Source organism: Prionailurus bengalensis, chromosome B2 (genome assembly GCF_016509475.1).
Source record: "Prionailurus bengalensis isolate Pbe53 chromosome B2, Fcat_Pben_1.1_paternal_pri, whole genome shotgun sequence".
NCBI classification, from domain to species: domain Eukaryota; kingdom Metazoa; phylum Chordata; class Mammalia; order Carnivora; family Felidae; genus Prionailurus; species Prionailurus bengalensis.
The window spans coordinates 13,637,139-13,651,764 of record NC_057349.1 but is presented as its reverse complement, the minus strand read 5'-3'; the positions used below and the strand labels follow the sequence as shown (position 1 = coordinate 13,651,764).

Sequence of the window (14,626 nt, the reverse complement as noted above, 5' to 3'; positions counted from 1 at the left end):
CTTTTAATTGGGGAGAGCGCGCATAGTCCTCTGTCCGCCTCTCTCTCTCTGTCTCTCATGTTCACAGGGTTTTAGTCTTTCCCTGTGAGAGTGAATATTTTTTGCCTTTCCCCTTCTCGAGAATCTTACAAATTAAGACAAAAGATAATTACTTGGAGGGGTAAAACTGGCAGGTTCCCACGACACTTAAAATTAATGAGCTGTTGAGGACAAAATATACCTTGTCTCTGGCTCCATCGTCCCCCCCCCCCCCCCTCCCCGCCCCGCCCCTTCCCCCTTTCTTCCCATTTAACACATGATTTGACTTTTTGGCTGTGTTTGCCATTTGGGTATACTGCTGCTGAAAGATAGCAAGCTGTTACAGAAAGTGGGTTCATTTGAAAGCGATCTCTTTGTTTGCAATTCAAAGTCAATTTTATTCCAGTTTTAATTTTTGTATTTTTGAAAACTTTCTCTTTTTTCGACGCTCTGATCAAAACAGTCTGTTAAGGGAACGTGGTACTGCGGTTCACAGAGCCCCAGTCTGATCTGGGATGTTAATGGCACCGGCTTTCCAGTTCTGTAGTCCCGGGACCCCTCGGCTTCCTTAGCAGTTTTCCCAAGGAGTCAGTTCCTTGCTGGCTGGGGCTGAAACTCGTCCTCGGCCTCAGAATAGAGCCACAGCTGTGCGTTCCCTGTCGGGTAGAGCTGGTGCTGATGGAAGGATCTGGGTTTCCCCCTGGATTTCAGGAAGTTCTTGCTGGCTAATAACCACAGTGCCACTCTTAAGGAATTTCCTTGAAATCTCAGTTTAGCAACTGACCTTGCCCGGTGGCTCATTTGGAAAGGAGCAGCAGGGAAACTGTGAGCACTGGTGTCCTGCCACGTGTCTGGAGTGTGGTGACCCTCACTGACAAGCCACCGGCTGGCCGGTGCCCACATCTCGTGGCCCATTAGCCTCTTTCTAGATCAATAGTTCCTCGCTGATTCCTCAGAGCAATCCTGTGAGGTAGTCAGTGGGGAAACTAAGACTTGGACAGGTACTAGCTCAAGGTCAAAGAGTTTAGCAGGTGATTTCGTAGATTCAGATTTAGGTGGCTTCCTCTCAGGGCCTGAGCGTTGTGGGGGCTTATAGGTATTGACATGTACGTATCGGCTCCATCACATCCCTGGAAACGATGATGTAGCTAATCAAGGAAGAGATGCTTTAGCCTAGCGATGTCAGGATTTTTTATCGGAAGACCCCTTTTGACTCAGGAACCCCAAAAGGATTGTATTTACTGATACATTTTTCATATGGTAAATATCAAAAATGATATTAAAACAGGTTATTAAAAATCGATATTTACCATATTAAAATTAAAACTGAGGGAACTTATATATAAATATATATATATGAGGCATAGAAGACGGCTAGATTTTTAAAAATATGTTTATTTTTGAAAGACAGAGCGTGAGCAGGGGAGGGGCAGAGAGAAAGGGAGACGCAGAATCCCAAGCAGGCTCCAGGCTCCAAGCTGTCAGCACAGAGCCCAACGCAGAGCTCGAACTCACAAGGTGTGAGATCGTGACCTGAGCCGAAGTTGGAAGCTTAACCGAGCCACCCAGGAACCTTGAAGACAGTTAAATTCTAATGTCTGTTTCTGTGTGCAGTCTCCTGCAATACATAATTTTGGTTGACATATATGAAGAGAATCAGCCTCAGACAGAAACATAGTTGGAAAAGGGAAGAACTTTGTAGATGATTTTTATCCTTTGGTATCACACCCCCAGACCCAAGCAGTGGTAGTTTCTGCAAGGTCAGTTGGCCCAGCAGTTGGAAGTGGTACTTTTCATACTCTGTTACATTACATTTATCGTAAAGTTTTATTTATTTAAGTAATCTCTACACCCAACGTAGGGCTCGAATTCATGACCCCAAGATCAAGAGTCATAGGCTCCTCTGACTTAGCCAAACCAGGTGTTTCTAAAATCCGTTGGTTTGCCTTTGGCTTTGAACATCTCTCTTATCCATGCACCATTTTATAATGTTTTGTATTGATCACTTGAAAATAATGGTTTGGGGCGACTGGGTGGCTCATTCGTTAAGTGTCTGACTCTTGATTTTGGCTCCGGTCATGATCTCACGGTTCGTGGGTTCCAGCCCCGCGTCGGGCTCTGCGCTGACAGCTCGGAGCCTGGAGCCTGCTTCGGGTCCTGTGTCTCCCTCTCTCTCTGCCCCTCCCCCACTTGCACATGCTCAGGCGTGTGCACACTCTCTCAAAATAAATTTTTTTAAAAATTTGAAAAAATGGCTCACCTGACTACCTCTTGTAGCGGTCAGCACCTTTCATTAAGCAACCATCAAACAATCCTCATCTTCCCTGACCTCATCAGAGAGGTATTTTAGTGTGGAGAGACTTTGAGACTCCATGGTGGCAGATAAAGCTTTTCCACAACTGTAATTCTTGCCCCAAATGGTGAATTCCATCATTGGCAACAAAACAAAAACCAAATAACAAAAAAAATTCTGTTCGTTATTTCCCACCACAGGGTTGCTGTATTCATTTTGGTGAAAACGATGGACAGATAACTACATCGGTCTTTCTTTGAAATAAACGTAGCATGCCATGAAACTGCTGGCTTGCGGCTTAAATCACCGCCACACGAGTGCTTTTCCCTACAAATAACCTGCTTTGATCAGGGGATGGGCTTGGTGTGTACTTCCCAAATTGGCACACAAAGTGTGTGTGCTCAGGGGTCAGGATTTAGTGCTGCTGACAATTTATACTTTATCATTCCCTGAAATGAAAACTGGCTTGTCTTTCCTTCCTTCTTGTTAAGTGCTAGTTTAAAAAAGAAAAGTTTTATTGCGCTATGATTCCCAAATCCCAAAATTTACCCAAAGTGTACGATTTAGTAGTTATCAGTACACGCAGAGTTGTGTGTCTGTCATTATAGTCACTTTCGGAGTGCTGTCATCTGCTTCCCCTGAGAAACCTTGTTCTCATCGGCAGGGAAAATCCTTCCCATTTTCCTGAACTCCTTCCCCACGCCCACCCCCACCCCCAGCCTGCTAATCTACTCTGTCTCTCTCTGTTGGTCTCTTCTGGGCCTTTCGTATGAATGGGCTCCTACAGTATGGAACCTGTCATTAATTTCTTCAATTTATCAGTGTTTTCAAGATCTCTTTGCACTTGTGCACGTGTGGGTACTTGACTCCTTTTATTGGATGGATGATACCCCGTTTGGTTTATCTACATACCAATCGGTGAACCTTTGGGTTTCCCCTACAGTTCTTAATTATTAGTATTTATTCCCCCTCAGACATTTGTACGCAAGTTTTTGTGTGGAACTATTTTTTTTAAAAATGTTTTCAGTTTGGGGCACCTGGGTGGCTCAGTCGGTTGAGCGTCCGACTTCGGCTCGGGTCATGATCTCGCGGTCTGTGAGTTCGAACCCCACGTCGGGCTCTGTGCTGACTGCTCGGAGCTGGAGCCTGCTGCAGATTCTGTGTCCCCCTCTCTCTCTGACCCTCCCCCACTCATGCTCTGTCTCTGTCTCAGAAATAAACATTAAGAAACCAAATTTAAAAAGTGTTTTAGGTTTATTTGCTTTGAGAAAGAGCACAAGTGGAGGAAGAACAGAGAGAATCCCCAGCAGGCTCCACACGGTCAGTGCAGAGCCCGGTGCGGGGCCTCGAACTCATGAACCCTGAGATCATGACCTGAGCCAAGATCCAGAGTCAGTGGCTGAACCAACTGAGCCACACAAATGTGGACCTATTTTTTCTGTATTTTGTGTACATACCAGCAAGTGGAATTGTCACGGTAACCCTGTTTCCCTTTTTGAGGAACTTCTGGCCTGTTTCCCAAAGCGGCTGCAACATTTTGCATTCCCACCAGCACTACACGAGGGTTAGAATTTCTCCACATCCTCCCCAGGACTCTCCATTATCTGTCTTTTGAGGATAGCCATCCTAGTGGGTGTGAAACGGTTGTTGTCTCGTGGTGGTTTTGATTAGCATTTCCCTGATGCTAAATCCACCTTTGTTTTGTTCCGTTAATGAAATCAACACAGTGAGGAGGGCAAATAGTATCTTGGTGTAATTACGAAAATAGTTGTGACCTGGGAGGGTGCCCTGAAAGGGTCTCCGGTTCCCCCAGGGGTGAAGTCACTCATGAAGCTCGTAGCAAATGTGGGCTGTGTTTTCAGCATCTATTCCTTCTTGCACGGGCAGGGCATCAGCCACACGTCTTTTCCCCCAAGAGACAGAAATGTGCACAGGCCAGACAGTTACCTGTATGGAAGCCTTCTGCATGCCGCACCTCCCTTCAGCAGGGAGGCCAGAGGCGGTCTTGCCACAGGCCGATTTCCTAGCCGTCTGTGATGGTCCTTCTGAACATGCAGCGATGAGGTTTTGCAAACCTCTGTGCAGGAACGCCCATTTATCCCCGGTCTACAGATGGGGAAACTGAGGAGTCAGTAACTTGCCTGGGTGCAAATGGCAGTGCTGGGAATGGAGTTGCCATGATGCAGTGTTAGGAAAGGGGACGAAGCCACAGAAGAAAATCGTTCTAACCAAACAGAGGGAAGTAATGACAGAACTGGTACTTCTTCAGTAACAAAGCATGGAAGGGTATGGAATATTTGGGACTTAAAACACAAAAACCAAAAACCAAAAAGACAAAAAACTAGCTTCCTGTGCTGTGTTTCCATAAAGGAGCTATCTATGTTCACTGCTTTAGAAAATGGGTGAACGGTCAAGAAATGCCCAGATTCATGTTCCTCACTTGTGTTTTAATCACACTGAAGTATGACTTCTTACGGATGTTGCTTTTAATTTGTCTTGAAAGTAAGCACGGATCCTGCCAGCTTGGTGTGATTGATGGGCTCTGACGGAGTGCAGTTACTTACACTTAGAATAAATGCCAGCCATTTGAAGCTCTCCGTTTTCCCTGTAACCGAGAGTACCCACTGGAACCTTCCATGACGCCAGATCGCGTACCATATTTTGACGCGGCGAGCTCTTTCACTGCAGTATTGAAAATCTCTTGAGAACATGTAGTCAGTCACTGGTGCTGGGAGGAACTTTCCAGATCGAGATTCACATCCAGTCCAGGCACGGAACATGTAAATCTGTTAGACCGTATCTGGGGTGGTAACAAGTGGACCAAAGAAGTCCGTGTAAGCAATTCAGTCGATTATCAGGAGGATGGGGCGTCTGGTGGCTCAGTCGATTGAGTGTCTGACTCGGTTTTTCAGCTCAGGTCATGATCTCATGGTTCCTGGGTTCGAGCCCCGCATCCAGCTCTGCACTCTCAGTGAGACAGTGCTTGGGGTTCTCTCTCCGCCTCGCGTGATCTCTCTCTCTCTCTCTCTCTCTCTCTCTCCCCCCCCCCTCCCCCTCCCTCTCCCTCTCTCTCAATAAATAAATAAGAAAGAATTAGGAAGACCAGTGGAGGAATATCTTCGCATTTGAGAACACGGGCAGGCTTTCTAAGCACAGAAGCCGAGACAGACTTTAAACAAGAAAAATGGGTTAGCAGATGCAGCATCACAAGAGCTAGGAAAGCCAATGGCAGATAAGAGGAAAATATTTTTCACCTCTGTGGCACGAAAGTAATTGACAGAGGTGAGAGAGAAGGCGTACGGAGCTGTGGGCACACGTTTGGAGGCTGCTATCCTCGGAAGAGAGGCTTAGTTGGTTTTGAGCCCTCGGAAAGGGCTGTGGGTGGAGGTGAGTGTGACTTCTTCGCGCCCCCGCGGGAAGAGACTTCCGCTCCAAGGAGGCGTTGACTTACAGCCGCCTGGGTGCACTTGGCCTGGAAGTCTGCCTGGTGGGGGTGGGCATGGCCTGGAGCGGAGGTGCGGGGGGGGGGGGGGGTGTGTGGTAGGCGTGGAGACCTTTCAGGCCCGCCCGCCCCCGTCTGTCAGGAGCCTTTCTAAAATGAGCACTGGCTGCACTGCAAGGGCTCCATGTGGTCTGTTCTGCCAGAGCCTGTGGGGAGTCTTTTCCCTCTCCTTCCCTGAGGACACAGGCCAATATTGCCCGGATGGTTTGAGGGCAGGGGAGGCCTGTGCTGTGGGAGGGGCAGATGGTAAAAGCTCATTGTATTCCGTGGAGAGGGGCCAGACCTTCCCCCCCCGGGTCCGGGCTCACAAGCCCCAGCTGTAATGTGGAAAAAGGAACTCCTGGCAGGAACAGAATTGACCGTCAAGTTGCTGAGCGTTGCTGTTCTCTTTGGAATTGCCTGGGTGGGTGGCATCATGGCACATGCTTGGGGACCGGGGAGGCGGTGAGCTTGGGAGGCAGGCCAGCCTGCCGGTGCTGGTGACGGGCAGCATGACTCCTTCTCCAACTTATCTGTAAAATGGGCCTGATGACGTGTTGCCTGTCCCTTTGGACGTAAAGGCAGTGAGCGTGCCTCACTGCCGTAGCCGGCTCACCTGGCTTGTGGCAAGCATGAAATGCATTGGCTGTTCCTGCTGTTAGGGCTTCTGGAAGAGAAACAGGTCCGGCTCTGTTGCCCTCTCTCGCTTCTCTGGTCACCCGACGGGATAGTGAGCAGATCTTCAGTCTCAGAATGCGCAGCTTTATTTGTTTTTATGTTTATTTTTATGTTTATTTTTGAGAGAGAGAGACAGACAGACAGACCCGGAATCCAAAGCAGGTTCCAGGGTCTGAGCTGTCAGCGCAGAGCCCGACGTGGGGCTCGAACTCACAAACCGCGAGATCATGACCTGAGATGAAGTCGGACACTTAGTTGACTGAGGCGCCCCTAGAATGCGTACCTTTAAATTGGAGAAGATACGACTTCATTCCATATGCCCCGTATCTTCATACACCAGGTGGTTCTGTTCTTGGGATGTTGACTGTGTGTTCATTTCTTTTTTTTAAACGTGTGATGTTGATGTTCTGAGGGCCGCTGGGGTTTGTTTTGTTTTGTTTTGTTTTGTTTTGGTAGGGATTTTTTAAAAATAGATTTTTTTCAGTCTTTTCAACCAAAGCAAATAATTCTTTGGGTATGCTTTATAATGGTTTTTGTCCCGGGGCCTAGGACTGTTCCCGTAGTTCAGGCTGTGGCGGTGGAGATGGTGTTGTGGTCTTGGGGTGGCTCGAGTTACGGGGACTTGGCTTTCTCCCTGGCTTCCGGGCATTGATGCTGGAGGGTGGCAGAATCTAACGTGGTGACCTCATTGTCCCTCTTTCCTTCCTAGTTTTCAATGGTTCCAGCAGGTCTCCACGGGAGAAAGAACCTGTTCAAAAACACAAAAGCAAAGAAGCCACTCCCGGGAAGGAGAAGCACAGCGATCACCGGACTGACAGCCGGAGGGAACAGGCGTCAGCGGCCCCGCCCCCAGCGGCCCCCTCCGCGGGTTCCTCGGCCAAGGGGCTCGCTGCTAACCACCACCACCCCCCTCTGCATCGGTCGGCTCAGGACTTACGGAAGCAGGTAAACCCGGCCTTGCCGCACAGGTGACCCCGCTCCGGCCCGGACGGGGCCTGCCCGCCAGGTGCCGTGTCCCCATGTCACCATCTTAACTGAAGGGGACGTGGGAGTGGTCGCCTCGAGAAATCCGTACCTAGAGGGCTCAGGAAGCCAGGAGGGTGACGGCCAGAGGTGAGCTGGGGAGGGAGGCACGGTGTTGGCACAGAGGTGCTGGGTGGGCAGGCCTCTGGTGGGAGCGGCTCTGGCACCTGCTCCAGACTCCAGGCGCCTCCCTCTGGTGGATCTGGTGTGTTGGCGCCTGTTGGCTGGGCAAAGCGACTTGTCGCCTTCACTGCCCCTCCTCCACCTGTGACCTGGCCCCCGGTGGCTCTGAGCTCGGTCGTCCTCTCAAGCCTGGAGAAGCTGTACCTTGAAGACAGGCCCGCAAACTGCCTCGCGCTGTCAGGGGACAGTCCTGGACCGCTTCTCTGTCGTTCTTAACGTGACAAGTTAGCGTCTCCGCCAGGACTTGGGGGCAGGAGGCGGGCACGGGCACACGCACCACTGAGCAGTCCCTGTGTGCCCGGGGGCGGTTCATCCCGCACACGTCAGCCTGCACCTCAGGATCGCAGCTCGCGGGTCACATTGTTCTCCAGCCCCCCTGCCCCCTGCTCGAGGTTGCGTTAGATAACACAGATCCTGTTGGGAAACTCTGAAGAATGGCCTCAGGGTCTGCCATTGTCATTGTCACAGTGTTCCGTCCTTGGACAGTGATTTCCCAGGACCCCTGGAAGGCACAGCCTGGAGGAAGGCACACGGTGAAGGGCTGTGTCACCCGGGTCAGTGGCTTGTCACTGACCCCTCGCTCCTGTTCTCACTGCATTTTAAAGGCAGGGAGCCATGGGGATCACAGATCTCCTCACTGGGCACTTGTGACACACAGCTAACCTTTTCTGCAGAATGGATGGAGTCGGGGCCAGGTATGTGTGGGCCAGAGCGATCTCCTGACCTGCCATGTTCTAGAATTACTAAGAGATGGTGGGAACATACTGTAATCCCTCCCCTTGTGGAGCTGTTTTTATTTTGCGAGAGTGCAAGCGAGCAGGGGAGGGGAAGAGAGAGAGAATCCCAAGCAGGCTCCACACTGTCAGTGCAGAGCCCGACTCAGGTTTTGATCCCAGGAACTGAGAGATCATGACCTAAACCGAAAATCAAGAGTCAGACGCTTAAGTGACTGAGCCACGCAGGTGCCCCTGTGGAGCTGTTCTTTATGCGTGTCCTTTCTCATTCTTGTTAATGTTTTTTGTAAACTTTTCTTTAATGTGTATTTTTGAGACAGAGAGGGAAGGAGGGAGGGAGGGAGGGAAGGGGCAGAAAGAGAGAGGGAGACCCAGAATCCAAAGCAGGCTCTGAGCTGCTGGCACAGAGCCTGATGTGGGGCTTGAACTCCTGATGAACCACAAGGTCATGACCTGAGCTGAAGTCAGATGTTTAACCAACTGAGCCACCCAGGCGCCTGGGCCTTTCTCATTGTTCATGATGCTAGAATAGTTTCTCTGAATATGTGTATTTGCATGCATGCATGGGGGAGAGAGAGAGAGAGAGATTTGTGTGTGTGTGTGTGTGTGTGTGTGTGTGTGTGTCTGTGTGTGTGTGTGTAGTTTTAACTTTAGTTTTTTTGTGTTTTTAAAGGTACTTTGGGGCTTAAAACATTGTTTTTAATGTTAATTTCTAAGAGAGTGCGATCGGGGAGGGGCAGAGAGAGCGCGAGAGAGAACCTTAAGCAGGCTCCACACTCAGACCCCGAGGACCTAGGGCTTGACCTCACAACTGTGAAGATCGTAACTTGAGCCAGAATCAAGGTCAGACACTTAACTGACTGCACCACCCAGGCGCCCCAGTCTTGGTGAGGTGAGCAGGGTGAGAATCTTCGTGGCTTTTCCAGGCGGGGTTCTCACGTACCTGTGTCTTCATCCATCCTCGGCCGTGTTACCTCGAGACTGAATAAGTAGTCGCAGCATATTTTAAACATTGGCCCGTCTTCTGAGACCCAGACGTCCCGGTTTGCAGCCGGAGGCACCGCCGTCCCTGTGTTTGTGGCTCGTTCTCTCCCCTCCATTCCCAGATCGGACAGCCTGGTACGCGCTCTGATGGGATTCTCCTACAGGTGTTTCGCTTGTGAAAGAGAAGAATTAAAAAGGGTCCCAGAGTAAGGGGAGCTCCCACCTGTGGGGCAGGACTGAAGGGTTTGGAAGGGGACGAACAGGACTTCACATTCACACAGATGCGTGACCGCGCGTGCACACGCGGGCACACACACTCGCCCCTTCTCGAACGGGGCTGGGTGGCGGACCCCTCTGGTGTCCGTTGGTCACAGCTCGTCTTCAGCTGTCAGCTCGTGCCCCTCGGCTCGGGATTTCTCTTTGTAGCTGAACGCTAGGAATTGGCACAGCTGGCGGGAGGAGCTGGGGGAGCAGAGAGGACCCCGCGCCCTGGCTCCCCGGCCTGCGTGCGTGGCCCGTCTCACTGTGCGGCCTGGGAGTGAGAGGTCCGGGTCCCCGTGCAGAGCAGCCTCCTGTCACCCAGCGACTGCAGAGACCTGGCTCTAGTGCTTGGCTCGGGTCAGTGTTTGCAGGTGGGGTGTCTGCGGGCAGCGCTCAGGGCTCTCTTCCCCCCACCCCTTCCCCTTCCCCTTCCCCTCCTCCTCTGTCTCCTCGGCCTTCTCTGTCTGGCCCAGGGCGCCGGCTCTCCAGTTCCTGTTTGGCACTAACCAGGACCTCCACTGAAATTTAAGATCTTTAACGCTCCTGGGCCCTGTTGTTCATTTGGACGCAGTCACACTGACACCCCCACCCCCACCCCGTGATATTGGGATAAACAAAAGGACGAATTAGAAACTGCCACATCCCAGTGTTTAAAATACAGAGAAAATAAGGTCAGTGAAGGCAAGTTGTAGATTCCTTTGTAACTGCCTGATGGAAATGACTAGAATCTGACCTTTTCATCTTTCACCTGCAGAAAAGATTGGGGCCAGAGGATATGTGGGTCTTTAATTTTAAATAGGATTAACTTCTTCAGGTTCGCCCCAAAAGAAGAGGGTGAATGTGAATCGTGTCAAGCGGCGGTGGGAGGTGTGGGGTGTGGTGTTGAGGAGGTGCCGCTCCCCGGGGACTTGACCCTGTTTGCTCCGATGTGGTCGGAGGCACCCTCGGCTAACTCACTTGCCCTTTGTACTGAAACGGCCCCTTCCCCATTACCTTGCACGATGTCATGTGCTCGCTGCGCTTCCTCGGAGCCCAGGAATAACCTCCCCCGTGGCTGTGTCTCAGCGTGAGGGGCCTTGCCAGGCTTCTCTCGCCTTTGTGGTACCAGAAGCACGGTGTCTGTCATGCGTGTGTGACCGCCCTGGGATTGTCAGGGCCACTGGCAGGATGATTTGGACGTGTGCTGAGTGTTGGACACAGGAGCAGCTGATGTTTTCCTCTTCGGTTCCTTCACCTAGCAGTTCAGCTTAAATGCAGTAAAAGACTAGCACACGCAGGACGGTAAAACCAAAGAACCTTATGCACCTAGAGAGCATTTTATAATGGTGGTTTCAGGGCAGCTGGGTGGCTCAGTCAGTTAATCAGTTAAGCATCTCTGACTTTGGCTCAGGTCACGGTGAGTTCGAGCCCGGCAGCTGGCTCTGTGCTGACAGCTCAGAACCTGGAGCCTGCTGGGGATTCTGGATCTCTGTCTCTCTGTCTCTCTGTCTCTCTCTCTGCCTCTCTGCCCTTCCCCTGCTCGTGCTCACTCTCTCTCCCTCAAAAATAAACAAACATTAAAAAAAAAAAAAGTTGGTTTCCAAGAGCCTCGTGAGGAGGTGTTCACTTTTGTAGATGTTGTGAGGTTGGTAAGCCACGATGTGGATTGTTGGGCCACACCACTCGCGGTCACTGTCCTCATTTATCGTGCTGAGGCTGAGCCACAATGTGAAAGAAACGATCGCCTCCTACAGGCAGCCCGCGGGCACGTTTGGCAGGAAGATCTGCTGGGCTCCGTTGTTCCCTTTGGAGGTTGGGTCCTCACAATAAGCTGTACGGGGGTTGCTGCAAACGTGTGGGCCTCAAAGATTCAAAGAGGGGGTTTAAATTCTGATTAAAGAATTGGGAGTAGTTTTGTTTTTTAAAGTTCTGGAAAATAGGAACATCCAGAGAGAAGGTCAGAAAATCACCTGCACTGTGAGATGTTCAGGGTTTTAGCCGTGCTGCTCAGCGGGTCGTGCTTGTAGTTGGATTTGCAGGTGTTGGTGGCACGGTATTAAGGACTCCATTAGGTCACCTGTAGTGTGGGAGCAGGTGCTCTCAAAGGGTTGGGGGCTCCTACCAGAACCCAGCCTTGCCTTTTTGTTGGGAGGGTCCTGCGCTCATTAACTGGGGTCTTACCCTTTCTCTCACGAAGGGGTCTGCTGCACCAGGAGGCCTTCCCCTCCGCCTGTCTGGTGCAGTTCTGTTCATCTCAGGCTCTTTGTTTTTAATCCAAGTCTTAAAGTCCAAGTGGGCTGTCCCCAGCCTCCCAGCTCTGAAAGGATGAGCAGAGGCTCCCGACTCAGCAGCTCCCTCTGGTGGGGAACAGGAGCTTGACGACAGGATTCCTGGTTGTGAACTTGGCTCGGACTTCTTTGCCATGAAACCTCATGGCTGTGGGCCTGGAGGAGCTTGAGCTACGGTGGTGGGTGGGCGGTGGTGGGCCAGGGAGAACAGGCTGCAGACATCCCACCTCCTGCAGAGCTAGGTGGGTTTAGGGGGAGAGGGACGCAAAGGCAGAAGTCCCTGCCAGAGCCCAGAGAAGGAACAGCTTGGAGAGCTGTAGTTATTCAACCTCAGTGTTTCTCTTGCACCTTGGAAGGTTCTGCTGCATGCAGCACGTAGCGTTAGGCCTCCAGTGAGCTAAGTGACCTCTTTCTCACGTGCTCTGGGTAAGTACTTCCTCAGGTGTGCACAGTGACATCTGTGAGCTGGCTGAGTGACCTGGGTGTTTTGTTAAGCTCAAACTTGGTGTTTGCCCTTTTTTGATAAGGTGGTGGGTGGGAGGAAACCCTCCAAGGCAAGGTAAAACAATGCCTTCCACCACCATTCCTTTGCTTTCTTTGGTAACAGTTGAGCACTGGACCCCGAAAGACCAGGACGGGCCAAGGAATAGGCATGTGTGTGCGGACAGGTGGGTTCCTGGGTTGGGAGAACGTGACCTCTGCTGTAGGCGGAACACAGGTGTGCTGGCTGGGAGGAAGAAATACGGTCAACGAGACATGTCCTTTCCCGTCTCCGTAGGTGATTTCCCAATCAGGTTCATTGAGTTCAGTGAGTTGTGAGGTTGATGCATTTAGTCTTTGAGCTTGTGATGTGTGGACCTGCACGCATAGGGTTTGGGCAGCGGCTTTTGAAGGGGACTGTAAGCGTGGTAAGGAAGCAAAGGAACAGAGGAGCTCGCTCTTCTGGTTGGGCAGGGCAGTTCACTGCACATCTGGGCAGGAACCACCCATATTAAAGTTTACGGAAATACGTAAACAAGAAGGGGGGATTCTTTTTGCCATTGAAGACGGTGAAATACTTCTCTAGAATTCTGCCCTGTGGAAAATGTACCTCCCCGTAACCTAGCACAGCAGGAGAGGCCATCAGGTGCGCCCAAGGGGGCAGAATGGATGCATTCAAGGCCCCTGTGCTTTTTTTTTTTTTTTTGGATGTAGAGTCTGAGAGATTCTGACTCTGGCTCTCCAGTCTCCCCTGGGTGAACCCTAATACTGGGCAGGAGCAGGGCCAGAATCGTTACGGGAACACTGAGCTGTTGGGCTCCCGCCCGCACTGATCAGATCAGAGTCTGGGTGGAGGGTCGGGGCGGTTAGGCTGCAGAATCAGCTTTATTTTGAGCTGGGTGAAGAGTTGGAACAGGCCGTCCTCTCAGTGGTTCAGGAGAGATCAAAGGCCTAACGGGTGTGTCTTCTATTTTCTGGGCAGTGGAATCCTTCTCTGAAGATGCTGGATCCCTGAGGTCTCTCTCTGTCTCGATGACGGAAAAGTTTCTCGGAGCCACAGCAGGACTATGTATATGCTATTTCTGGTTTTATCCTAAGTGGCTCGTTTTGGTTTGAGCTAATGAAAGCATTTGAAAAACACCATGAAAAACTAGAGATCTTTGTGTCCCTCGCTTTACCTTTTATTCCAGGTAGGAGAGGTGCCCACCTTGGGAAGTTTCACCCCCCCCCCCCCCCCCCCCCCGGTTGTATACGTTTATTTTTAACTTCTTGTTGCCAGGCTGTTCGCTGTTTTGTTTTAATTTTCCATTTCTTCATTCCACACTCTTCTCTCCCCCACCTGATCTGGTCAGTCCTGCCTCTCTGTACTCTCTGTAGGGTGGTGGGCAGTGGTGGACCTGATCGTAAGTCCTGGGCCTGCCCCGCGGCCTCCCATGTGGGGCCTGGAGTCCAGAGGTCCAGGTTGCCTCACCAGAAACCTGGTTCCCTGAATGCCCCAGGCTTGGCGTCTGGAACACAGCCTCTTACCAAGATGTTATGGCTTTGATTGCACTGCGTGTAACTGGTGGCACATAGAGAAATACCCTTCTTTCTCTGTTTCCAGAATCTTCTACCGATGGTTTGTTTCAGTTCTTAAAGTATGTTCCTGCCTCGGCGTCAGCATCACCTGGGACCATGTTAGAAATTCAAATTCTCGGGCCCCATCCCAGACCTAGTGGTCTAGGAAACCCCGGGGGTGGGGCCCGGTGATCTACGGGTTCTGAGAGTCACTGATGGGAAAGTTCTGGTTTTATGTTTGTTTTTCCCCGCTTGGGCTGAGTGCATTTCCCTGGACGTAGTGTAGAGGTCACTCAGACAGATTCGGGCCCTGTCCTGGGGAACCTGATTCCCGTGGGAGCACTGGGGGCTGATTGGGAACACACGACCTTTGTGCTGTGACGGGAGGGTGTGCTCCTGCGTGACCACAGCTGGTCGGTCAGCTTCTCTGACCTGGGAACGCAGGCTCCTTCTATCCAGTCACCTCCTCGTGGGGGTTACCGGTGAGAAGCAATGGCTGTGGTTGTTCCGTTTCCTGCTGTTTGTGTGATTTCTAGTTGGCCTCTTTTGGGGTGGGGGTGCTTATGGAACCTTGGAGTCCCCGTTTTGAACTCTTGGTGCAGATGAGAGATCGATGCCCAAGATGTTAGTGACCTGTCAGAGGCCAGCAGCAGCCGCAGCAAACAGG

At 51.3% G+C, this 14,626-nt stretch overlaps 1 protein-coding gene across 3 annotated transcripts in view; it reads left to right on the top strand.

The window, feature by feature from the left end:
* Positions 1-14,626, top strand: part of JARID2 (jumonji and AT-rich interaction domain containing 2) — a 274,220-nt gene that overhangs the window by 232,145 nt on the left and 27,449 nt on the right. For all 3 annotated transcript variants that reach the window (XM_043590773.1, XM_043590775.1, XM_043590774.1), the window contains one exon: positions 7,180-7,415. In XM_043590773.1, coding sequence (XP_043446708.1) covers positions 7,180-7,415 — 236 coding nt within the window. The remainder of the gene's footprint in view (positions 1-7,179; positions 7,416-14,626) is intronic.